Source organism: Rhinolophus ferrumequinum, chromosome 22 (assembly GCF_004115265.2).
Source record: "Rhinolophus ferrumequinum isolate MPI-CBG mRhiFer1 chromosome 22, mRhiFer1_v1.p, whole genome shotgun sequence".
Lineage (NCBI taxonomy): Eukaryota > Metazoa > Chordata > Mammalia > Chiroptera > Rhinolophidae > Rhinolophus > Rhinolophus ferrumequinum.
This window is the reverse complement of record NC_046305.1, coordinates 31,204,476-31,232,088: the sequence shown is the minus strand read 5'-3', so window position 1 is coordinate 31,232,088 and position 27,613 is coordinate 31,204,476. Positions and strand designations below refer to the sequence as shown.

The window sequence follows — 27,613 nt, the reverse complement described above, 5'->3', positions numbered from 1 at the left end:
CAGATCCTCAAGATTCGAGGAAAAACAATATACTTGTACCCACTCATGCCCCCCTCCCTGAATGATCTCAGTCCCTGTGGCCCCAGGCATGGGAGTAAGAGGAGGGCTTTCAGAGTGGACCCTAATCTCAAGGCTCTCCAGACACAAGGCCTGCCATTCTGTCCCCCCACTGACAGCAAATATAGGGATGCCCACTGTTAGAGGCTGAACTGTCCCCCTGCAATTCATATATTGAAGTCCCAAGTCCAGTACCTCAGAATGTGACTGTATTTGGATACAGGGTCTTTAAAAAGGCAATTAAGTTAAAACGAGGTCATTAGGGTGGGCCCTAATCCAATCTGACTGATGTCCTTATAAGCGGAGGGAAAGACACCACAGATGGGCACAGAAAAGGCTATGTGAGGACACACTGAGAATGCAGCTGTGTGCAAAACAAGGAGAGAGGCCTTGGAAGAAATCAACCCTGCCGATAACTTGATCTCAGACTTCCGGCCACCACAACTATGCGAAAATAAATTCCTGTTGCTTAAGCCCCCAGTCTGTGGCACTTTGTCATGGCAGCCCTGGCAAATTAATACACTTGTCTATTTTTAAATTACTAAGAATTTGCAACCTTGCCTCAGAGCCTTAGCTTTTCTTTAAAGGGTAAGATTTTCTTAGCCCTTTTCTCTGAACACCACACTTCAGGGGCTCCCACAGCAGCAGGCACCTGCCCCTGGTACTCTGGTCTCTGGGCCCTAATATCAGCACTCACCTACTGATGTTCTTCCAGGTCGGGCTCCCCACCAACAGCAGGGTCCTGTTGTTTACACTGACACCATGAAGGGAGTACCCCAGCCAGGCGAAGTCTGCCTCGCCTCTCACCATCCAGTTGGCCGTCTCCACGTTCAGTTTTTCTACACAAGGACAACCAGTCCATTTTTTACTTTAAGTGGGAGCACTGGTGGAGTAGAAAGAGTGGTCCCTTTTGTATGTTAATGAGAAACGGGTTCATTCTGCTGAGTTTTTGCCAGAATTCTCTGCACCTTCACCACTGTTCCCAGGACCCAAACATTAGAGATGGATCTTGTACATCATGTAAGAAATGCATATCTGGGGTGGCCAGTTAGCTCAGTTGATTAGAGCACAGTGCTCTTAACAAAGGTGCCGGTTCGGATCCCCACATAGGCCACTGTGAGCCGTACGCTCCACAACTAGATTGAAACAACTACTTGGAGCTGATGAGTCCTGGAAAAAACACAAATAAATGAAAAAAAGAAGATGCTAACTAACGTGGACTAGAGGATGCTATTTAAAAAGAGCCCCTCTTGGACACTTCAGAGCATCACTGGGATGCCTTTGGTATTTCTGCTGTTACACTGGTCCCCTTTGAATCTGGACCTAGAAGTTGGGTCCCTTTTTGTATATTCAGTGAAGCTATCCATATCATTTGCCAGAATATCTGTAAGAGTTAGACTCAGAAAATGTAGGTGAAAGGATATGGAATGAGGAAAAAGAACATAAACCCATATGCAAGAGAAGTTCCCAACATACTAGAGCAGCGAAGGTCCGCACCTATCCCCTCAGCAAGTATTACCTTTGTTGCTTCTGCCAGGGCCAGAATAAAATGCAGCCACAATCCCCTTCTGTTTCCCTCCACCCGGAGCGAAAGGGGAGCCAATCACCAAATCAGGCTTGCTGTCTCCATTCACATCTGCAGCCAAGAGCGTCCAGCCCAGGTTACAGTACATGTCCTGAGGAGGAAACCAGGAGAACCCATTTTACTCCTCCCTGACGATTTTTAGGATGTAGCATTCTAGTGTCTGCTCACAGTGGGTGGTCAACATACCTGGCAAGAGATGGTGACGTTGGGGGAAGGAGACATTCTTCCTTGCTTGGAACCAAAGTAGACGTACACTGCACCCTAGGCGGAGGACAAACCCGGGGTGGTCACAAGGTCAGGTGCGACCCGAGACCCTTAATAATAGCAAGACTAAGTAGACTGACAATGAAGTAAGTCACCATCAGAGCTCCCCATGGGCAGGAGCTGGATGACTGGCCCAAACCTGCCCTGTACATTGCTGGGCTGAAATGGTTTGGTTTTATGTTTTGTGTGTGTGTGTGTCACTTCCATCAGACTATTACAGCCCCAAAGCAGAAACCGTCGATTTTATCTGCCTGCCCAGTGTCTTGCTCAGAGTCTGCCCTGCATAACGGCTCAGTGTATTTGCAAGTGACTTCACCTCCTGTCTTCAAGGCCCAGCTCGGTGTCTAGCTCAGGCCATCATGCCTCTGGACATGAACATACCATATAGGTACCACTCGTTGGCCTTAGGACACATTCTATGCTGTTAGTATGTGTTATGGACCATTCCTATGTTTAACTTGCCTGTTTTCACTCCTACTCCTGCAAGCATTTATTTTCCATCACAAGCCAAATCCTTGGTAGGTAATGATAAGACCGATGTCGGTCCTCCTGAAAAGTTACCAAGTTATGACACTACAACCTGGAAGGGGCTATGACAGGTACAGGTGCAGGATGCTATGTGAGGACAATGAAGTGTCCTAACCTAGGGATTACATACCCCCTGCAAGAAGTGATATGTCACTCCTGATGGGTCAGGAGATGACAAATGGTTCACATGTTGAGAAATGGAGTGTGAAGAGGGAGGGTCAGAGGTGAGTTGGGGCCTTTGACCTCCAGTCAGTCACATGCCGGGTGTCCCTGCCTGGCTGTCGTATGAGCACACGTAGGAAGAAAGGTTGTGGGCTGGGACCCAGGCCCTCTGCTGTCAGTAGGGAAACAGGGAAAAGGTTGGGGTCTGCCTGACAGGGAAGATCCAGGGAAGGCACCTCTGCTGAGATGAAGGAAGCTACGGATTGGCTGGAATTTCTGTCACCTTCACTACCATTCAGCATCATGGGAGGAGAGCTTGGGGAAGAGTACTTGCTGCACTTAGGAAACCAGGAGGCCAATCTGAGGCCAGGGAGGCAGGAACAGGTGCTGCCAGGTAATCAAGGTCACATCAAGGACCCAGATGGGAGGGCCAAGTTCACCTACCACCAAACAGTTGGCCGGGCACATCTGGCTGGCTGCTTTCTCCAGAAGCTCTGTCCAGCACTGCCTCCCCTTGGCTCCTCCCCTCCCACCCCATCCCACCATCCTTCCCACCCTGTTCCACCCTGGCACCCAGCAGCAGCCTTACTTTGTATGTGAGCTGATCTGAGCCCACTGAGGGGGCTCCCACAGCAAGGTCGGGCACACCATCCTTGTTAAAGTCCAACACGGCCAAGGCTGAGCCAAAGCGGCCTGAGGGCTGAAGAGGCACAAGTTACTTCCCCTGAACTAAGCCACAGCTTCAGAGAGTACTGCTGACTCCCTGGGAGTGGAGAGCCCTGGGACCACTCTCACTTGAGGGCTGAGGAACAAAATTGCAGCAACCCATGACACATCCGAGACATATCAGCTGGATAGTTCTGGCCTCGCAAGATTTTTGGCCTGTCCATCTGCCTTAAGGGGAAGTAAGGGTGCCAGAAAGTAGAGAGGGTTGGCACATTCTAGGATTTTAGAAAATGGTCTGTTGTGCACTAGGCCCCACATTAAGACCAAACTCCTCCTGGAAAGTATCCAAAGTAACAATCCCATGACAACAGCAAACAGGGCTGTCCAATGCAGTGGCCACTATCTAAACGTGGCCATTACATTTAAATTTAAAGTAATTAACATTAGACAAATTAAAAATTCAGCCCCTCAGCTGCACTAGCTACATTTCAAATGCCCCAAAGCCAATGTGCACAGTGGCTCCCATGCTCAGCAATACAGCTATAGAAAATTTCCATCATTCCTGACGTCCTACTGAGTGACAGTCACTGCTGCAGACACTGTTCTAAGCACTTTGTGTTTACTAAAGCAGTACTTTTATTACCTCCACGTTTACAGTTTACAGGTGGAAAACTCAGTCCATTTGGGGACAATTTTCTTCCAAGGTAGGTTTTCTAGATCTACAGTCTAGATTCAGCTGAGACCGAAAAGTAATTCATAGGTTGTGCTAATCTTTCACAACTTACGTAACAGTGAATTGTCTTACACAAGGCGATGTTTGCCACATAACACACATGCCCCAGAAACCACGCGCATTACATATTAGCTAATCTCTCTACACCCATGTGCAATGGCATCTAGAAATGCAGCTCCTTTCTGCAAGGCAGTAACTTGATAAACAAGAAAGGCTTGCTCTGGGGCACAAAGCACGTTGGGGCAAGGTAGGGACCACCAAAGCAGGGATCCTCCCAACTGAGGACGGTTTCATTTCATCACCACCAGTACACCCTCAAGTCCTCCTGTGGGTTAACCACTCATTCCTAAAGAAACACAGAATTTTAAAGCAGATAAACGCTTGAGATATCCTAATCCTCCACTTTACAGACAAGGACACAGAAAGGCTAATTGCAGACTGAAGCTAGAGTGCAGGACATCCCCAGCCCACGCCTTAACCTAGCCATTTTCCAAGTTATCAAAGGTCACTAGGGGAAGAGGGCACGGAGCCACTTTCTTCGTTCCAAGTGTCTCTGGGAGAGTTTATCATCCATAGAAAGCAGCTGCCTCTTATTCCCTGTCTACAGGAGCCCAAAGGATTATACTTCATACAACAGTCTGATAGGGGAATGGCTTTGTGAAGAAGCAGCAACAAGAGTGGGTAAATTTATTTTGGAACTTTCTCATGTGGCGTCACAAGGTTCCAGAGAATGCTGTCCCTCTGGGACTGTGTAAACTTACGCACTGGCCAGTCAACTTATTCACACCTCTTGGATTCAGGACTCCTTCTGTCAGAGCCTAAGCTGATCATAAACCACTGTACTTGACATTTTTTAAAGTATGTTCAGGCACGTCATCTTATTTTGTTTTCACAGAATTAATGTCACCAAGAAAGGTTTAGTGGCCTGCATGGGACAAGAACCACAGTCTGACCCAAATCCAGGGTTCCTTCCCCTGGTGCTTGATATTCAGAGCACACAGTGCCACCAAAGCCCACACTCACCTATGACTCACAGCGGGGCTCTGTCTGCCTTTCCTACGGCTCTGTAAAGATATTGCCAATGATGTCCCAGAGAAACCTCTCCGGGCCCCTAATACAACATTTGCATAGTCATTGTGCGATTTTTCTGGTGATGAATAATCACGTAAAGCAATGAAATCTGCACAAAGTATGGAGTTTAGTTAATAGTAATGACCAAGGTTGGTCTCTTAATTTTGACAAGTGTTATCATAATTATGTAAGATAGGGAAAGTGTGTAAAGGGCATATGGGAACTCTGTACTATCCTTTCAACTTTTCTGTCACTCTAAAATTCTTATAAAATAAAACATATAAACAAACAAAAGTAGGTTTTGTGTGTTACCAAGAAATCACATCCTGATTGGCTACTTAAAGCAGTTCTAAATAGTGTGTTTTTGGAGGGTATTAGAGTAAAGTTAATGATAGAGTGAGATAAAGAAAGGGAATATACTTTTAATGAAAAGTGCTACACAATGTAGGCGACTGGCTGTTACTCTCATTGTTCTTGTTATTGGTTAATCATCTGGAGATTTGCCCCAAAATATGAGCAGTGGCTTATTGACATTAAAATACAAGATGAGCGCCTCACCTGAAAGCCCTCCAGGACCCCATGGGCCTCTTTGTCTAGGTCTAGGTCAATAGGGGGCAGGCCCATGTTGTTGCCATAGAGAAGATACACACGTCCCACGTGGATGTGGCCTGGGCGGCTGTAGCCCGGGGCGCCCACCACCAGGTCGCCGTGCCCATCCTGGTTGAGGTCAGCCGAGGTCATTGCCCTGTAGGGACGAAGAGAGAACACATGGCAGTGTCTGCTGAGAGCTATGGGTAAGACTATCTACCTGCTTCTTTCTTTCTAGAATCCAGCACTTTCACTTCCTCTCACTGATTTTGCATCCTGCATGACCACTGTGAATATTCACTTCTCAGGTTATATTATGTGTGTGTGAATCACAATCTTGCTCTCTAATTAAAAATAATACTGCACAAATTAATGCCTCTGGGAATCTCTGGACCATATAACCCAAGCAAATGAAAGGCATCCTCACAGAACATCACATTCTGTATGCAAAACCCAGAGCAGAAAAGCACAATGCTGGGCTCCTCTAAACCCCTCCAGCCTGTGGTACAGGCTGCTTTCTGATCAACTCTGCGCATTTCAGTCTGTTACCTGATCAAAGATAAGCTGTGTTATGGTAAGTATACCTTTTTATTTCTACCACAGGTACAGAGAGTGCCTTGTACTGGGAAAAAATTCAATGTCCTACATATGTAGTAGATGTTTGTAAATGAGATTCCATGACCTACTAGATACAGAGATAGACAAACTAAGTCAAAGGTTCAAATGCCTCTGGTGGCCTGAAAAGACCAAAAGTCATTTATTCTAGCTCTTATTGGCTACATAAAGAACAAATGGCAGAACAGAGGAAGAGCAGTTTCTAAAGGATGGCTGGTGAAGGACGGACACACACACACACGATGATGCTGCTGTTCCCTTCATTCCTGAGGCAGAATGCAGGTCAGTGATGCCTCAGGAAGGACTTCTGCGTGGCTGCCTGCCTGCGTCACCCCCTCACCCCCAACATGGCTTCCAGCACAGCAGGGGGCCTTCTTTTGGATCTTTCAGGAAGGAAGCCAAGAAGAGTCACTGACCACAGTGAATGGCCAGAAAGACAGATTCATCTCCCACTTTCTGTACTGGAGCCAACATGAATGATCTGATGAGGAAGGGCTGTCAGTAAAGTGTTACGAGGGATATGCAATGTCATTTGGATGTGAGGAGTTTAGTTAAGGAAGAGATTTCACCAAAACCTCCAGAAAATAGTTCCTTTTGTATCCTTGGGCTCAGTATTGATTTATTTTTAAATCAGAGGACTCCCTTACATTCCTTTTATAAAATCACTGAGGTGTACTAGGCTTTAGCCATATGAAGCTACAATATTCCAGTGAACATATGACTATCTGCTTTTATCATTTTCATGTTTTTCAATTCCCCCCAAATCTGTAACAATATAGCCCCAAGAACACTGAAGCTTGACAAATATTCTATACGTTAATACTTCATTGTTGTGATTATTTAGTAAAGTGAAAGCTCCTAGTATTTAAACACATTTTGACCAATTTTTAAGGACGATGTTTTTATCTTTAGAATAACTTAACCACTAACATTAACCACTAAGTTAATGTTTTTGTTGATGATGAATTGATTGGAAACTAAGTTGTTAACAGGTGCCATTTAATACATTTGTCGAATAACAGAATGAAATTAACATTGATGGTAACATTCAGAAATTAGCTAATGCATACCTACCAGCCAAGCCTCGCGTAGGGGACTGACAAGAAGTAAGATGCTAAGGGGCTGGGGACATGATTCAGTGGCCGCTGAGAGCTGCCTGTAAACATCGTCCGGAAGTTCCTTTCCAAAGCGCGGTACATAAAGGACAGGGAATCCTGAAATGAAAGAATCATGCCAGGTAAAAACACAGCATCATCAACAAAGCCACCATGCCCCATCAAAGCTCTGGACTTTCATAAAGGAAATGAGCTGTTATAAGTGCTAAAAAATAAAATGTTGATTCCATCAAATGGTAAGATCATTTAGGAGAGTGAGATCGCTACCCCCCCCACATGAACTGAGCAATGGCAGTTACAGGCCTGGAGTCGGGGCCAGCAAAAAGTCAGCTGGGCCTTCACCCCCACCAACAACGTGAGGATGGATGGTCTGTACCAGTGTGGAGAACGTAACCAAACAAAATCACTTTTATGGACTAAAATTTTTTAAAGACAAGTTCATTTAATCTAGAACTGTAATTATATTTGTGTGGGTGTATGCATATGTGTGTGTGTATATATATATATATATATACACACATACATATACACACACACACACACATATATACGTGTGTGTGTATATATACATACATATATACATACTCTCTCTCTCTCTCTCTCTCTCTCTCTCTCTATATATATATATATATATATATATATATATATATGGTTTTTTCCCAAATAAATAAACTAAAACAACACCAGGGTGCCAAAAAAACGCTCCAATCTATACCCAAATTGAAATGCTTCGAGTCCCAAGAAGCCGGGCACGTGTGGGAGGTCACGTGCAGAGTGCTGGAAGTAATATGAGAGAGAATTAGGGGACAACAAGCCCTTGGGCTTAGGATGCTCAATTATCCTCAATGCAGAGGTTACTGCAGAGACCCAAATGCAGACTGGAGCGGCCCTGAACAACCTGGTCAGGTAGTAGATCCATCCAAGTTCAGGGGACACAACTCTAAGTCCACCAAGGGTGGCATGAGACCAAACAAGAATGCCCAGGCCCCCCAAAGCAGTCAGGTCAGAGCCATGGGGCAGCCTGGATGGCATAGGTTCGAAGGACCCTGCAGGAAGTGACTGTGCCTTCCATTTCTGCACTCTAACCCCTCTGGCAGGCTTCCCACAGACAGCTCTTCCTAATTCCCAGCTCTGGCTCTCACTCATCCGGGAAGCATTTAATAGGCTCCTACTGTGTGCCAGGCCCCATGATGGGCCTTGGAAATATAAAGTCCTTCTCTTCCATAACGTTTTCTTTTGTGCAGGCGACAGATCCAAAAAATTGCAGGACATAATGACATAATGTGTGAAGCCCACTGCAAAATGCAAATGCAGAGCCTTTTATTCAAGTTTTAAGAATTGTAAGGCAGTGACAGCTGAGCATATAGCCAAGGATGAGGCCCTGCTAAGTGTGATTACGGGGCTTCTGTGTGACTGCACAGGCTGCATACCCATGACACAGGCCCTGCCCAGGCCCTCACCCAACTCCCAGACACACCACTCGCAGAGCGGTCTAAAACTTTCTCTAGACGTTAGTGGCCCTCCACAATCTAACACCTACTTACCTTCCAACTTTCTCATGGTACCTTGTATCCCTGTCTTGTGTTCCAGGCAAAAAAAACCCCCAAAAAACAGAAAAAACCTATCTCAAAAATCCTGAAACTTTTCCAACCCACTGCCAGAAATACATACTCACTGATGAAATATTATCTACTATTCAAGGCCTAACTCAAATGCTACCTCCTCCAAGAAGGCTTCTCTGATAGTAGGGGTATCATTTTTATCATAGAGGTTAAGTATCCTCCCCCACCCCATTATCATGGTATTTTTTGCATTCTACTCACATACGGTTATTTTTGTATTTATCACCTCTATAGACTGAAATTTTCTAAAGGTCAGAGTCTATCTCCCTTTCATCTTACATCCCCTGGGTGAGTGGCTGACACTTAAAGACGATCTCATGGATACGTCATGGCATCCCTCAGCATGGGGCTCTGCACAGGGGGCCTACAATATTACTGATATACTCTGCACTAAGGACAAAGCTGGACTGGCCTGCGGGCCCAGCACCACCTTGGGCTCCACCAGACTTGCTAAAGGCCACTAAAATCCAGACTCACATTTCAAGATTTGGAGGTCAAGGGTCCTTGCTGGCCTGGCACATGCCCAGGTGACTTTTGATGAATGATTAAATAGCCAGTGACTCCACAGAACAAGACATCACAGGAAGCAGCATGGTCCTCTTTCTCCATGAAAAGCAGACAATACTTACCGAGGTCCAGGAATCCACACTAAAGACCACTCCTCTTTCAGTGTATTGTATATTTTTCTCAGTATCGTTAGTTAGGGATGCAGTCAGATTTCTATGAAAATGATTTTTCTGTACTTGTGATCTGTTGAAAAGAGAGAAGAACATAATGGTTAAGAATGAGAAAACAAACCTCCTAAATAACTGGGTTGAAGAAGTTAATCACAGGTTAAAAGTTCATAAAATTCTGACATCTGAATGTTGAAGGAACAGCAACACAAAAAAACAAAATTTTAGAAAAACCTTCATAGGAGATTCCAAAAAACCTTTTAGTAAACCCATTTCCAAGGTTCAAAGGCCTGTCCTTATGAAAAATATTTCCTATAGCTTCAAAGTTCTAAAGGGTAAAAGATTTTAATTCCTTCCAGATTACTAAAAAAGCAAAGGTATTTTAATATGTCATACACACAGTCAAAAAATAGGTCTATGGTTGTTTGGGAAAGGGTGGTATGCTGGTGGACTGATTTATCTTTAAAGACATGCCAGAATTATACAATAAAATATATTTTCAAATTCATATATTTTACCAGCTTACACAAGCCAGATGCTTAGAGGAGCCAGACAGGATTCAAAAATGATTGAAGGGGAAGCTGGGCAGCAGAAACATTTGAAAGGACCTGCATGGGACACCTGCTTGGGTCGAGATTCTGATACGCAGGAGGTTGCGAGCCCAACCTAAAGGCATTCAATTCAATTCAAACAAACAAAAAACTTACCTGATTCAAATAAATTAAGACAGTAGGGGCTTAAATGAACACTTTCTGCATATTTTCAATTCTTTTGAAGCTCTAAACTCTCTCTTACTTCAGGATGTTTCGTTGCAATGCCCTCTTCTTGAATATCTAACTCTTGATCACCCTTAAATATCTTGGTGAAAACATCACTTCTTCATGGAAAGCTCTCCAGTGATTGGGTTAGGACACGCTGTGGTACATCCCAAAGCACCCAGCATTTTTCCTTCCTAGCACATGAGGGTGTTTACACGTTCTTGGTCCGTGCCTGTCTGCCCATCAGACCATGCACCTACAGGAGCAGGAACTGTTTCCATCTTGTTCCCAGCAAGCTCTCTAACCCCTAAACTAGTTTCTGGAACCTAACGATGAAGAAGTATTATTTGTACTATTTTATTGTTATATTTTATTACTAAACATTTATAACATTAATACAATTATGAAATTGGTGGCTGGTATCCTACTCCAGCAGGGATGCCACCTCCCAGCATACAAATCTGGCCTCTCTCTCTCTCAGAAACTACCTGAGAGGTCTCCCTACACCCTGCCTCACTGATAATTGTTTTTTCAGGATGAAATTTGGGTAAAGTTAATGAGTAATAACAACAATAATGATAGTAATAATACCATTAACTATGATTTAATGTTTGCTGAGCAACTTACTAATGTGCTCATTGCTTCCTATCCATTCTTGTGCTTAATTCATACCATAATTATGGGTTTCTCCATTTTGCCAAAGGAGGAAGCTGTAGCACAAAAAAATTAAGCAACCCGTTTAAAATCACCCAGCTGTAAATGGCAGACCTGGAATTTGAACTTCTGTCTGTCTTCATACAAATCACATGATTTTAATGTCTGCTGAGCACCCCTCCAGGTGAGATTCTTTCCATGAATCATTTCAGAATGCACTTACCCCTGGGTGTTGGTTTGCTGGCCTCCACAGGAAATGAACAGAGGGTTCTCAGGCAGGTTGCAGCCACTAGGGAAATAATCAAATGAATCAGGCATTTTTCTACCTTCTTGTCAAGCATAAATTTTACTGAGAATGGGTGGTGCACTTCAAACCACCTCCAGAAGTCCTAGTGTAGAGGTGTGCATTCCTTAGCCAGACAGGACTGGTAAAGGGCCGAATGATAATTGATGGGGATGGATGAGCTGACTGAGGGAGTCTTATGGTAACACAGGCTCATGGCTATCCCCTTCCCTCCCCACTGCACCTGCTGAGCTGCTCCACGCTCACACTCACAGGAACCATCTCAGAGTTAGAGACTGTGAATGAAATGGGTTCCCAACTATATCACCTCTGTCCAATTATGCTCACTTTTGTTTGGATATGTCTTAGTTTTTCAACCTCATTCTTTTAAAAACAAATGTATAAATTCAATAATTAAATAGGTAACTAAGAATCCCTTTTTTACAAGTGAAAAGTTGACTGAGACAACGTAAGAGGTTAACTTCCTCCTAACTCTTAACAGAAGCACTAAGGGAGTGGGTATGTATTAGAAGAGTTTCTTCCAGAATGAAGACTGTTTTGAAGGAAGATTTGCATGGAGCTCTCTGCTGGAGGCTGAGGTAATCTGAAGGTCATATGAAGCCAAGCAAGAAGGACTAGTTGCTGGAAAAGAAATTCAGAAGAGAGCTGGGAAGAAGCTGAAGACACACTTTTCCTATAAAAACCTTTCTTAGGGCCACTTTTACGCTGAGGAAAAGGGTTTTCCTTGAATTCTCATTTCTCTACCACCAGGATGCAGATGGCAGCCTTGCAATGTGAGAACCACAGTTACTTTTTGAGTTAAGTAGAGTTCTGGCTGAAAATGTAACTACCATCATTTCACTGTTTCTTTAGGAAAATATGGCATGAGTTCCAAGTAACAAATTTGCTTTGGAAGATAACCTATTCTTAGTAAGTTAAGAAGTGCCTACAATATGAAAATATGTACATTTTTTCTTTCTGTTATAAATTTGTGTTTTTCTTTGGAACCTTCTCTAAATTTCCCCATAAAGTTCTGTAACTGATTAATCTTTCTTTGTATAGTGTGTAAAATGCAATCAATTCATGGAATTTTCTGCCTTGATAAATTAGGGCAAAAATCAAGGACAAGAAATCGATTTGTTCTGTTATTTTATCCTAATTAAAGAATAAGGTCCAGCCACACATTTCCTCAGCTATTTGGACAAATTAACCAAAAACAAACACCAAAAATGTGTTCCAGTTTGGGGATCATTACACATGGACTTTATAAAACAGATAAATGTAGGTCATTTACTTTTACATGGATATGTATTATAAATCCTTCCAATAGAAACTGAACTCCCGTCTAATAATAATTATAATACCAGTAGCCGACATTTATTAAGTGCTTCCTACGTGACGAACCATTTACATGAGTTAATTTACTCCTCACAACAGCCCTATAATAAGAGATGAATTCTTACTGTCCGCATTTACAGATGAGAAAACAAAGCTTAGGAAGGCTCAGCCACTTGCTTGGGATGGCCCAGTAGTGAGGGCCAGGTCTCAAATTCCAAAGCCCATCCTTTCTATCACTTGTATGCACCTAAAAACCCATTGCTGAAAGAAAGAGAGCATGGAGATTTTATTTTATTTTATTTTTTGAATTTTAATCAGAGTTTATTTGAGCCAAATTGAGAACATATGCCTGGAGCAAGATCTCAAATGATCTGAGCCTGGAGATTTTAGTTGAGGTTTATTTCACTATTAACAATGGTATTTGTATGGGACTGTTTATCTCTGCAAAAGTGTAATCCACTATTTACCAGGCTAATGTCAAATTTGTCATCAAAGGGAATTTTGGTTGAAATCAATACAGTATATAATTATGGTTAACATTATTTGAATATTAGCAAATGTTTTTAAAGGGCAAAGGAACATCCTTCAGTGTATAACACTTCAGAGCTACGCCTATATAGGCCTCTTCAACTTATAAACCCCAACCCTCCTATATCCTTACTGGAACAGCTGCCCAGGTGCAGCTCCTGTCATCGGACCCTCTTTTCCATTGTCATGGCTGCTGCTTAAGCATCCCACCTGTCCCTTCTCTGCGTCAGGTGCTGCCTCTAGTGCTCCATATGCAGATCCACATCTCTATCCGCTCAGTTCAGCAGCACAGAAGGGGCTGCCTACTCAGTCTTATGGTTGGAAATGGGTTCTGAGAGGCACCTTGGCTCCCTCCAGCTGTGGACAGATTCTGTGAGAACCTGAAGGTCTACTACAGCTGAAAGGGGGGGTAATCCCAGTCTCCCCTGGTCTCCTGCCATCCGAGTCTCTGGTTAACACTCATCCTGGGCATGCTGGGAAAGAGCAGACAAGGAGCTAGAAGTTGAACAGCTGTCCCAGCTGGGCTAGATATCAAATTCCAACAGAAGGTTGTGCTTTACAAATGAGTTCAATTCTGATTTTATTGTACAGTGTGGGGTCTACATGAAGTACCCTTTGAAATCCTCAAACTCCTAGAGACAAGCTGGGCTGGAGAGGAGGATTGCTGTGCCCCAGTTGCTGGAGCCTGTGGAAAGCAAGCATTCCAGCCCACAGCATAGGTTCTCCCAAAAGAAACAGATGGAGCCCAGTGGTGGGTGGCAGCTGATTCCTTCCTACCTGAGCCATTTCTCGCAGACCACAAATTATACAATATCTACCTCTCTATCTCTAAAACTTGAGAGAGATCAGTAAATCTAACCAGATGCGAGCTAGGCAGAGTTTTGGTTTTTTCTCAATTAGGATAAAACAAGCACTTCATGAGACTTTTTCTTTTCATTTGATCAATTGAAAAACCTGAGAGTTCTGTTGGGGATGGAGATATCAAAGCAGGGAGCAATCAGGAGAAGTAGAATAATAATTCACCTGGTCCCATTCTCTAACATGAAGCTTGTTAGGCGGTAAATATTAGTGGACCAAAACGCCATATCATCCAGTCCTCCAAGGAAATATTCTTGGAATTGTTCCACCAAAAATGGGGACTTTCTAGAATAAGTGGGATAAAGCTATGGCAGAGAGAAAAAAAAAAGTAAATAAATAAATGAGTCAGATGCTTCTCCTGGTATCTTTATAACTCTTTACATTAAGATCTTGAAGAATGAAGCCTTACCTTGGAAACAGCCAACATCTCACCATACCTGCAACATAAACAATTTTGACTGTGAATTGTGGTTTCCACAAAGAATGAAGCAACTAATGAAGAAAAAGCTCCATCATCATGTATCCACTATCATGCAACTGCCTTTGAATATGAAAAATCCATTAATCCAAAATCCACCCTCTGGAAACAAAACCATTAAAACACGTGCTAAGGAAGTCACAGTACAGTTGCAAATTTTCCACTGGGGCCACACTTACATTTCCAGGAACTGAAGGTATGAACAGTCAACAATTGCATTTTTGGTGATGATTGCTCGGCCATAGAGTTTCTTATAAATTCCCAGTAGATCTTTGACTGGCACATACCTGAGAAAAGCAGTAGAATAAAATAAGGTTTGTGTGATTCTAAAGTGGAAAATAACATAATAGCAGCAACATCAGCTCCCAGTTATCCCATGATGACTATGTGCTAGTCCCACGCAAAAGGGTTTCTTTCGATGCACTATGGTAATCCTACCAAAAATCCTACCAAAAATCCACATGGCCAGTAGTACCTTATTCCCACTGCACACTGAGGAAACTAAGGCAGCACAGAAAAGTTAAAGAGTTTGCCCAACACTGCACAGCAAGCAACTGGTGCCTTAATCAAATATCTATGAAGGTACTTTCAAAGACAGGAAATTGTAAAGTATAAAAGGGATGTTTAATATTGTCAATTCAGAGTTCAAGGAGCAATATAAAGTATTTTTATTCTCTTGAATTGAATTATGCTCAAGAAGCATTATTTTTAAAGTGCCAAAAATGCTCCTCTCCCCAACATTCTACTAAGAGTCCACAGTGTGGTGGTAAAAAAAATTATTGTTTTGGCTTCTGGATCATAGATATTAGTTCTTTCAGTTGGAAGAAGAACAGCATCTTAAAAATTAGATCTATACTGAGTCCCCTTTTATCTTCATTTCAAAGACATTAGAATATACCAGACAGAAATCACAACCAATAAAACCTGATTTTAGTATATTTATAAGAAATAATCTATTGACGTCCATTTTGCATTTTTATAAGAGCACAGAGATGGCCCTTCCAATAAAAATAGCTTAAAAGTCTAGACAAAATAAAAATATATATTTTAGGTGACTCACCAAACTAGTAAGCAAGAAAGTGAAAATTTTCCAAAGGCCAAAAACAAATTGAAACTGGAAACTTTGAAAGGTTTCAATTTTTCCGATTAGGGGAAAGCCAGATTTTGCCCTGAGGTTCTACAAAACTGTTGGAACCTAGAGGTTTTTTGCTGGCTGTGTGGCATGCAGGAGACAGGAGATAAAGTATAGGAATCACCTGAAATGAGCCATCTTGGAGGAGACTCTGCACTAAAAATTATACCTTCTGCATGAAATAAACCCAACATACTAGAAATAAAACCAACATACTAACAAGGACAGCTAGCTAGAAATGAACCCAACATACTAACAAGAACAGCAAAGAAACCTGCCTGACTTCATCTTGGCAATGGATAGAGGGGGAAAAACAATCTCCCCCTAGAATTGGTAATCACTACCCAGTCCCACAAATGTTTTGTACTTCATTCATGCAATCTGTGTAGTCAGAAAAACTTCGAGTCGAATGTAACTTAATGTGGTCATAGGATAGTAGTAGCCCAAGCAGCCAGCAGAGGCCAAGACAAAGTCTCTCTAGAGAAATGCAGCTCTAACTCCAACCTCAAGTTGGAGTTAAGTTCAAGTTAACTTAAGTTAACTTAAGTTAAGTTAAGTTAAGTTAAGTTAAGTTAAGTTAAGTTAAGTCAAGTTCAGGCACCACAGAATATATCCAAAAGGGGACCAGAAACCAGATAACATGCCATTTGAAATGGGCATCTAACCCAGTGCAGATGGCTCCATGTATGGAGTTAGACCCCCTCATGCTGCTGCTGTCACCACATCTTCCTGGGGTATCCAAGGTCAACTGGCCTTAGGTAATTTGCAAGTGACTTGCTTGTTCTGGACATCCTTTACTTCTGAGGTAGCCGGACCAGGAATAGGAGTGGGAAATTTGCCATGCCCACAAGCTCTCCTTTCTCTTTGGTCTATACACTCAGGGGCTGAGGCTGGGACTGGGGGACAGACCATGTCACCTTCTGACTGCTTAGTAAACATTTGAAGGAAAAAAACAAACAAAAACCAGTGTAACCACAGTGTAGCTATAGTAATATATGATAAAGTAGAAGGCAACAAGATTTATTAGAGATAAAGAAGGTCACTAGATATCATGATAAAGGGTTCAATTCACCAGAAAGATAAATAAGATTTGAAACTTGAATGTTCTTAATGATGTATCTTCAGACGCATATATAGCAAACTTTGACAGAACTACAAGGAGAAATTGAAAAAATACACATCATAGAGAGATTGTTAAACAAATTTCTTTCTTGGTAATTATTAGATCAATCTGATAAAAAAATAAAAAGAAAGACTATTTATAGCTTACAAATCTGATTTGAACAATACATTTAATAAGTTTGTGCTAAGAAGCATATATATACCGGGGGTGCCAAATAAATGTGTACAAGTAGACACTTTGGTCAACATTGCTCAAGCAGTAGTTTGCCGTAATCAGAAGTCTCTGGATGCTGATGGTAACCACTTTGAGCACTTCTTGTAATTGCAGAAGTCAAATGTGGTTTGTATTCATCTTTTGTTGTTGGTATACATTGAGTATTACAATTTTAATAGTTTTCCTTTGTTAACATGTGTATATATTTTTGGCACCCTCTGTATATAATATTAAACTAAAATTGGAGAATTAACATTCTTTTCAGAAACATATGGAATAGCTACAAAAATTGATCATATGCTAGACCTTAAATCAAGAATCAATGAATTTCATAGGAACCCAAAAAAAGTAGAAGAAAATAAACTATGAATAAAAAATAATGAAAGGGAAAAATGAACATAGAGAGAATCAATAAAACCAAAAGTTCATTCTTTAAAATAATAATAAAACTGGAAAATATTAGACAAGATTGTTTAAAAACATAAGAGAAGGCAGGATACATAACATGGATAACAAGGGAATATAAGTACAAATAAAACAGGAAAAGATATTATGAACAACCTCATGCCAAAATGTTTAAACACTTGGATGAAACGGAAAAGTCCTAGAAAACTATAAAACTCTTTAAAAAGAAATTGAAAAACTGTATAGTCCTATAATCATTAAAGAACAAATTTAAATACCCCTACAAAGAAAACATCAGGCTTTACAGACAAATTCTACCGAACATTCAAGAAATCAAAGCTCAAATCTCACACAGACTTCCAGAGAATAGGAAAGGAAACCAAACTTGCCACCTGATTTCATGAAGCTAGCATAAGCTTGACACCAAAACCAAACAAGGGCACAAGAAAATTACAGTACAAGCTCTCTCAAAAATACAGATGCAAAAATCCTAAGCAGCAAGAATAGATGCAACAAATATAAAAGAAATGATCTATCATTGCAAAATTGGTTTGTCCCAGGAAGTAAAGTTGATTTTATATTAGCAAATAGATTACTATAATTCACTGTATTAACAGATTAAGAAACAACTATCTCAACAGATGCAGAATAAGAGTTCAATACATATGAAATTAATTTCTAATAAAAACTACTAGCAAACTAGAAATAGTTGGGAACTTTCTTAACTTGATAAAAGATATTCATAAAAATCTACAGCAAACATTACACTTAATGACGAAATTTTGAAATCATTCTCTTTAAGATCAGAAATAAGAAAAGTATGCCCAATATCACCACTTCTACTGTACTAGAAATATTAGCCAGTGTGATACAATAAGAAAAACAAATTACAGGTATAAAGATTGAAAAGGAATAGCAAAATTGTCACAATTTATAGGTTATAAAAAGACTCTCCAGATAAATTATTAGAATTAATAAAATAGCGTTGTATGTTGCTAGATACAAAATCAAAATTAGAAAGGCTCTTGCATTTCTGTATACCAGCAATCACTTAAAAAATATAACTGGTACCAAAAATTACCATTTATGGTACCAAAGAAAAATGTAAAGTCTCTGGAACTAAATCTAATAAAACGTATAAGACCTTGATGAAAACCTTACAAAACTTTAAAGTTATTAAAGAAGACAAATAAAATATATAGCATACTAATGGATAAGAGGACTCAATATTGCAAATATTGTTAATTGTTAATTCTCTTCCAATTGACTTCTAGATTCAGTACAATTCTAATAAAAATTCCAACAAGATTTTCCTAGGAACATGGCAACTTGATCTTACCACTTGATTTGAAAAAGTCAAGGCAAAGAAATAGGCAACATACATTTGAAGAAAAAGGACTGGTTGGGAGTTCAGCCCTAACAAATGTCAAGACATACTATAAAGCCACCACAACTGAAGAAAATCAGTATTTCTCAAAGATAGTCATAACTGAAAGCCCAGAAACTAACCCACATACATGGGATTATCATTTATGTCACAGAGGGCAGTATAGATCAACGAGGAAAGGGTAGACTACTGGTAAATGATTTTGAGACAATCAGTGAATCGCTATAGAAAAATATGAAATTAGATTCTATCTCAGAATATACAAAAAATTAATTCCAGGTAAATTAAAGACAAATACCTTTGTTTTTAATAATAAAACTATAAAAGCTTTAGAAGGCTTTTATAAGAGAGGGTAAGAGGGTAAGAGAATAACCTCATGCCCTCAAATTAGGGAAGGATTTCTTCAAAAATACAAGTTAAAAGGAAAACACTGATATGTGCAAATACATTAAAATTAACAAATTCTGTTAAGATACACCATGAAATAAGTAAAAACATACCATAAACTGTAAAAAGGTATTTGTAACAAATGATAAACTGACAAAAGATGAGAAGCCCTAATAGACAAAAAACACAAATAAAAAGAACAAACAACCCAATAGAAAAAATAGGCTATACCTGAAGTTAATATAAAATAATATTGAATGTCAACTATAATTTAAATATATATATATAGTCACAGGATGTAAAGTACAGCATGGGGAATATAGTTAATGGTATTGTACTAGCTATGTATGGTGTCAGATGGGTAGTAGACTTGTTGGGGTTATCACTTTGTGAGGTGTGTAAATGTCTAATCATTATGTTGTTTTATACATCTGAAACCAATAAAAAGAAAAAAAGAAAAAAAATAAGCTAAAAACTGAAGATTTTCATTTAAAATCAAACATAAATGATTAATAAATTATGAAAGAATGTTTAACCTCATTAGTAATTTGGGATATATAAATCAAAATTTTAATGAGATACCATCAGACACCAAACAAGTTAGACAAACGGGTTTAAGTTGGACAATACCAAGTATTGGAGAATGCAGAAGCAGCAGAATTATTATACAAAGCCAATCAGAGAATAAATTGGGAAGAGCATTTTTAAAGAGTCTGGGATCACTTAGTTAAGTGAAATATGCATAAGTCCAATGACCTAACTATTCCACTTCTGGAGGTTGAAAGAGTCCTCTTTAGTGTACAAATGTACATACAAAAATGTTCATAGGAGGGCCGGCCCGGTGGCTCAGGCAGTTAGAGCTCCATGCTCCTAAGTCCGAAGGCTGCCGGTTCGATTCCCACATGGGCCAGTGGGCTCTCAACCACAAGGTTGCCAGTTCCATTCCTCGAGTCCTGCAAGGGATGGTGGGCTCCGCCCCCTGCAACTAAGATTGAACAAGGCACCTTGAGCTGAGCTGCCACTGAGCTCCCGGATGGCTCAGTTGGTTGGAGTGCGTCCTCTCAACCACAAGGTTGCCGGTTCAACGCCCGCAAGGGATGGTGGGCTGCGCCCCCTGCAACTAGAAAACGGCAACTGGATCTGGAGCTGAGCTGCGCCCGACACAACTAAGACTGAAAGGACAACAACTTGAAACTGAACGGCACCCTCCACAACTAAGATTGAAAGGACAACAACTTGACTTGGAAAAACAGGCCTGGAAGTACACACTGTTCCCCCAATAAAGTCCTGTTCCCTTTCCCCAAAAAAATCTAAAAAAAAAAAGTTCATAGGAACACTATGTGTAACACAAAAACTCTTAATATGACTTACATATCCATCCACATTAAAATAGAGTTGGTTGTATTGGTGCATCCACACAATAGGACCATATAGTGATAAAAATAAATGAACTACAGTCGAACATATCAATATAGTTAAATCTCAGAAACATAATTTTAAGCAAAAATTTGCAGCACATACTGTGTAATTCTATTTATTGAAAATGAAAAAACTATACAATATTTTACATATGGATACATCCACATGTAGTAAAACTAGAAAGAAAAGCAACAAAAATGATTAACAGGAGACCTAGAGTAGTGGATACCCCTGGGGGGAGAGAAGGCGATGGGATAGAGGGAAGGCAAGGAGCTCCTAAGATACAATGATACTCTATTTCTTAAACTGAATGGTAGCTACACAGGTGTATATCATCTTATTTTTTTGTATTTGTAAATATACGTTCTTTACTATGTTTGTTGTAATTCACAAATATTTAAAGAATCTATTTTGCCTATTCCAATTTGCAGTTTTACTTTTCAAAATTTACAAATGCAGAAGACTCCTAATAGCATTGTAAGTTATATTTTCTAAGGAAAAAAAAAAAGGTATCTAAATGCCGTTTTAATATACATTGCTCTTACCAGTGCAATATATATATACCAATATATATTGCTTAATATACATAAAATACGAGCATTTAAATATACATTGCTCTTACCAGTGCCGCGTAAGGTAATTAAAATTAAACTCAAACTGGCTCAACACATCTCCTCCTGTGGTGTGAGAAAAATATTTACATGTTGTAGTTAGTGACCACTCATAGCAGGCTTCTTTCAACACAAATTTGCACAACCCAGTTTATTAGTTCTTCACATTGTTCATATTAAGAAAAGTGATCTTTTAAAATCCTAGCTAGTAAAATATGAATTAAGAATCACTCATATAACCAAAGTGTTTTTTATTTTAAGGAAAGCTGGACCATAAGTCTTCTTTTAAATAAATACTACTCACCATCTAGTTTGTACATTTAAAGGTAATTTACCACAGAAAAAAAAGATGGAGTTTACCAATTTAAAGCTAATATATTAGCAGACACTAAGTAATGAATTTTAACATGACATAAAAATAAAGGTTTTCTAAAATTATGATACAAGTTAATGATAAAATGTGATTTAACAAAAAAATACACACATACACAACTTTTCAAAAGAATATGTCTATGTCAAATGACATATGCCTGTACTCTAAATGAACTAAAATAGAAAGCAGTTAGCATGTACTACTGGTATGATAAAAACAATACATATTTAAGATACAGTAGTCACTTCATTACACATGAAATATAACTACCACAAAAGAAAATTTGGCAAATATAAATAAACAGTACCAAAATCACCAGCTGAATGTGCCTCAGAATAGTAGCCGTGAAAATCAATCTGAGAAAGAAAGAAAGAACTATCTGATACATATAGTAAATTGTAGCCCCAACCCCTACACCACAAGCAAGCAAGTAGTGGGGAAATGACAGCCTAACCCAATGAACTGCTGAGGATGCATAGTGGATGAACCCAATTTTCAAAAAACATTTAGTTTTATTATTTCATCTGTTACAACAAATTATATTGGCAGCTGAGTTGTATACTTAATGTCTGGTAACAGATAAAGATACTACAAAATCTCTACTGAGTCCAAGTTTAAGCTTCTCACAGAATCGTATTAGCATCAGTGAATGACCAGAGGGGACTTCCAGAAGCTAAGTCACCAGGTAAGATCACAGTGTTCAGCTTGGGGACATGGCATTTTCATATAGAAAATTTAGTGCTCGCTTCGGCAGCACATATACATATAAAACATTAAAAAGGGAGAAAAAACACACAGAACTATTACTTTTAAATAGAACCAAGTAGTAGGTATTCATATCCTTATTAAGGTACACGGCTTGAATAAAACATAAAATTTCTAAAATATCATTTATGACTAAAGCAGGACATCACGTCTGTCATTGTGTTCAGTACACATTAGTTGTTTTGCCCATGGGGACGAATTTACCCAGGTACCAAGAAGAGTAAGAGGAATTAATCAGACAAGATGGAAATCTAACAAATACGCTTTGGGCAGCAAATCTTATTTCCATGTGACACCTGAATAACATTTTCATTTCCTTTAAAAAGGTCCAGTTTTGATCTTGGGTATGATGGTTTCACCCCCATGAAGTCATCAGCCTCAGTGACATGTACTCACAGCTCCCATTGTTCTCAGGAACCCTTGTTCGATGCCCAGGCTATGCCAGCTGACATCTGCCACCATGTGAGATGTAATTCCAAACAAGAAAGCTACCAACTTCTCTGTGTCCTGCCAAATAATTAGGTTACAGTCATGTGTTTGGGTTATTTTATAATAATCCTATATAAAGTTTTAATAAATATGAATTCATTTCCATTACTGAGACTAACAAAAAAAAAATCAAAGGCATGCACATTGTTGTGTCTAGTTACCAAAAAAAACACAAAGGACTTTTTGACATGTTTTGGAGTGCCTTGGAAGATTAATTACTATTGGAGCAAAATGACCAAGTGACATAACCCAAACTTAAAAAAATATATAATTTATTCAAGTATTAACTAGCCATCTCCTATGTCCCATGTATTGTGTTTGGCACTGAAGGTACAGTGGTGAACAACCCTCACAGAGTCTGGGGTGTGTGTGTGTACAAATGGGGTCAATGCCGGTGCAGAAATAGGGTAAGAGGTCCATGCCTACCTTCTCCCAGGGGAGGGGGTAGTTCTCTCGGATATAATGAATGCTCGCATTGAGAAATGGAGTCCAGTGGGTGCTCTCAGACACGTCATGGAATTGTCCTGACAAAACAAAGGCAGAACTCAGGATTCTTTCTTAAAAAGTAGGAGGTTCCCAATTAAATCTTTCACCACTGCCTGCTGAGTCCCTTCTTCTTCCCTCCAAACCTCTTAGTTTCTTCTGTGAATTCAAAGGAAGCCTCTAGAACAGAAGAGCCACCAAAAGAGAAAGGAGCTTAAGCTGGTTCATGGCATTGCGTATCATCTGTGCTGCAATAGAGGTTGGAAGTTGTGCTTTTTTTTTTTATTATTTTGACAGGAAGTAACTAAAGTTTCTTTTTAATAATTATTATTACAAAAGTAATAAAAGAGCTACAATCATCCATAATTGCATCATCTTGGGGCAACCACAATGAACATTTTGATGTATTTACTTCTAATTGTTTTAAATAAATGTCTAAATATGTACATAAATATTTTTAACAACATTTAGTTTATGATAGAATAATTTAAATTTTTTAAATTTAATTTTCAATTACAGTTGATATACAATATTATTAGTTTCAGATGTACAACATAGTGATTAGACAATTTACGAAGTGATCACCCTGAAAAATGATAGGATAAAGAAGATGTGGCACATATCTACAATGGAACATTACTTGGCCATAAGAAATGAAATTTTACCATTTATGGGTGGACCTAGGGGGTACTATGCTAAGTGAAATAAGGCAGACAGAGAAAGACAAATACCATTTGATCTCAATTATATGTAGAATCTGAAAAAAAACAAAAACAAAACAGAAACTCATAGATACAGAGAACAAATTGATGGTCACTAGATGGGTGGAAGTTTGGGAGGCCTTTGTGAAAATAGTGAAGGGATTAAAAAGTAGAAATTGCCAGTTATAAAAACAGTCATGGGGATGTAAAATACAGCATAGAGAATTAGTCAATAATATTATAATAACTATGTATGGTGCCAGACAAAAGTGTTTTCAAATCTGTGTCGTAAAACTAAGGAGATAAACTGTTGTTGGTTTTTTTAATCTTCTTGTCCACCACAGTCAGCCTCCCTAAAAGCACAAAAGACAAAAGCAGATACACTAAAGACTTTCCAAGCTTTTAAATTTATCATAATTGTTTCAAAATGGCACAGGCCCCCAAGCATCCTTAGTAGGTTAATAAGGGTCCTGGACAGGTACCTCTTTATTCCCACAGGAGGGGTAGGAAAGACAGAACTGGCATCTAATTCTAAACCTCCAAATGCCACAATTCTTCATGGAGTGTCACACGTCACAGGGGCAACCGAAAGCAAAACCCCAAAATTCAGATCCCTCAGTTCCAAATTGTTACACTGTTGCTAAAGTAGAAATAACCTAACACATTTTAAATCATTGGTTTCTCTGAAAATGATTTTCAAAGAAGTTATTTGCTAAGAAATTTGATTTGCTCTGACAGCTTTCCTAGAGATAAACTTACAATTCCTATTCCACAGAATACAGTACAAATCCAGAATTACATATATGGGAGCTCTTCTGACACACCTCCATTTAACCAAATACCAGATTAACCAGAGTTCTTCTTTCCCTCTGTAAATCATACTGACTGGAAGTAAAAGAAACCCCTCCACCCCAACCCAGGGTGTGCGGGCTGCTATCCACAGACACCTCTGTCCCCACAGCTGTGCCGTATTTATGGAGGGCCAGCCAGGTCTGTTTCTAACTTTGTTTAAGCCAGTTGTCCTTATTATTGTAATTATAGAATTTAATTCATTATTAGGTAAACTGACGAAATATGCGTACAAGAAACAGAGGTGTTTTTTTTTGGCAACTAAATATCTAAGTTAAGTCCTTTTGAAGGATGCAATAAAAGTGAATCACTAAAGAAAAAAAAAGAAATCTACTGTTAAAGTAGATATGAGACAAAGGTGAAATTTGGAAAAACTCATAAAAATCTAAGAGAGCTCTGCATTCAAATTCCTTATAATTGTTATATATTTTTTTTTATTCTTTCCAACTGACTTTTTGGTTCATTGGTCATACACTGGTCGCAATCTTTACACCAGATAAGGGGATATCTATTGCTTTACAAAAAAAAAAAAAAGCTGGAGTTTGCATTCCTTTTCTACTCTTCTCAGAATCTTTATTATTGTGTATTCTGTCTGTATCTAAAACTGGCACATATTAAGCAATGTTTCTCAAATTTAATTTATAAAGCAATCCTTTTTTATTCTTTCTTTTTTAGGTAAGATATCAAGGAACTGTTAAAATTAAAGCCCCCTGAATATAGTTTGGGAAATGCTAAATTAGAAATAACAGTTAGAAAGAGGGAGGACTGTAACAAGCAGGCAAAAATAATAGGACTGAGAAATGACAGTTTACAGACTAAGAGGGAAACAGAAAAGCAACTTACAAATATGAGAAATACAAAAGTCATCTGGGATCATAACTATAGGAGCAAATAGCCCTAAACATTTCACTGACTCTAAAGGCATCACTGTGTTTAATATGAGATAATGGCTGATGACCCTGAGATTCCAAAAATGGTTCACATGATGACCCAGTGTCCTGGATGTCTTTCATTCTCCCTGCAGATCTACTCTCCACCCTTCTCCACCCTATGCAGTGCCTCTGAGGTGACCTACTTACACTGGCTTCTTTGCCCTCTTGCTTTGGTTGAGTTGGGTTGAGTTTGGCCAGTAGGAAGAACCAACAGGACGTACAGAAAAGGAAGAGAAAAGGTTGGGGTACTCATTCTCCTAGCTTCCGTTCTGTAGGGTTACAGTGGGCTTGCTGTGTCCCTTGAGGGAAGGTCATGGCCTCCATCAAGAGACCTTCTCCACACAATTCACTCTCTTTCTGCAGTTATAGTAAACACTCTCTCCCTTGCACCATCCCTTTCAATTTCTTCCATCTTGACCATATTTTTGTAACCAGTCCCCTTATAAAACTCCCATTAAATGACCCAATTTGAGTGTACCTTCTGTGTCCAGCTTGGGCCCTGGCTGATACAAAACATAACACTACCTTAGATTTGCATAACACTTGACAAAATAATATGCATTCATGTCAACAAAAATCCAGTAAAGCAGTAAGCAGGTACTATCATGACCATGTTATAGAGGTGGAAACATCTTCTGACTCAAAGCAGTGCAAGTGAGGGTTAAAGTTTTCAGAATTTCTACACTCTCAGAATTTCTAAGCACGTAAGTTTTGGTGAAATGAAAATGTAACTGTGAACTAAGTCATGGACCAACAATAGTGGAAAATATAATGTGGTATTGATGTTTTTTAAGTCACAGAGATTCCTATTGACCGAGTAAATGTGACATAGTTTGGTCTGCAAATCATCTTACCGCTTCTGCAGATGCTGGCATAGAATGCATCAGGAAACACGGTTCCAGCCTGATATGCATCCTGGTGTTCAAGTAACAGCTGGGGAGCAGGAAAATGTAGAGATTAAAGGGGGAAAGTCAACAGTCTGGGAAGAGCAAGTCCAGTAACTTCCAGTGATGGGACAAACGGAGATAGGGGTGAGGTAAGGGTGTCAGGAGGCAGGAAGGCAGGCATAAATAAATACATAAAATTCATGCATAATCCAACACAATATGTAATTTTGGGTTCTTTCCTACCAAACACAGAAAGGCTAATTAAGAAGTAGCAAACATCACTTATTTGAATTTCACCTCCTTTTGTTTTCTCTGTCCACCCAGTAGAGCAGGATTTCCCTAAGGGTATTTCATGACCCAGAACTGGTGTGTGTAAGATTCTCAATGATCCACTGAGAATCAGTGAAATGACAAAAATACAAACATATATGAGGTGTGATCAAATAATACGGTGAATGTTTATATAAAAAAATTTGTATTATAGTAAAAGACATATTGCCATTAATCCCCCTCAAAATACTGCCCCTCGCTTTGAACACACTTATCCCACTGTCCTTGCCACTTTCTGAAGCAGTTCTGGAAGTCCTCTTTCATGAGTGTCTTTAGTTGTGTGTGTGGTTATGGGCATCCTTTTTGGACATTCAGCCTGGGTCCAGCTCCTCCAGTTCTCAGCCTGTCAGCATTGAATGCCCTACTCTTTCGTACTGAGCTCCTCTCAGCATAAGTTACCCAGAGGGGTTTCCATCATCTACAAGTGAACTCTGATTGATATGATGAGCAAAGTCAAAGATTGGCAACCCAACTTTTAAATTTTTCAATAATAGTGTGGATCATACATGGAGGCCATGCAGAATTACCACAAAGGACTCAAAGCATAAGA

At 39.7% G+C, this 27,613-nt stretch overlaps 1 protein-coding gene across 3 annotated transcripts in view; it reads right to left on the bottom strand.

Moving 5' to 3' along the window:
- Positions 1 to 27,613, bottom strand: part of GPLD1 (glycosylphosphatidylinositol specific phospholipase D1) — a 53,783-nt gene that overhangs the window by 12,825 nt on the left and 13,345 nt on the right. For all 3 annotated transcript variants that reach the window (XM_033094116.1, XM_033094117.1, XM_033094118.1), the window contains 16 exons: positions 26,701 to 26,779; positions 23,308 to 23,405; positions 22,789 to 22,899; positions 21,935 to 21,983; positions 21,266 to 21,320; positions 14,757 to 14,864; positions 14,509 to 14,536; positions 14,265 to 14,404; positions 11,316 to 11,381; positions 9,636 to 9,756; positions 7,344 to 7,483; positions 5,625 to 5,811; positions 3,186 to 3,296; positions 1,829 to 1,903; positions 1,577 to 1,733; positions 755 to 896 (listed from right to left, as the gene is read on the bottom strand). In XM_033094116.1, the coding sequence (XP_032950007.1) occupies positions 755 to 896; positions 1,577 to 1,733; positions 1,829 to 1,903; positions 3,186 to 3,296; positions 5,625 to 5,811; positions 7,344 to 7,483; positions 9,636 to 9,756; positions 11,316 to 11,381; positions 14,265 to 14,404; positions 14,509 to 14,536; positions 14,757 to 14,864; positions 21,266 to 21,320; positions 21,935 to 21,983; positions 22,789 to 22,899; positions 23,308 to 23,405; positions 26,701 to 26,779 (1,667 nt within the window). The remainder of the gene's footprint in view (positions 1 to 754; positions 897 to 1,576; positions 1,734 to 1,828; positions 1,904 to 3,185; positions 3,297 to 5,624; positions 5,812 to 7,343; positions 7,484 to 9,635; positions 9,757 to 11,315; positions 11,382 to 14,264; positions 14,405 to 14,508; positions 14,537 to 14,756; positions 14,865 to 21,265; positions 21,321 to 21,934; positions 21,984 to 22,788; positions 22,900 to 23,307; positions 23,406 to 26,700; positions 26,780 to 27,613) is intronic.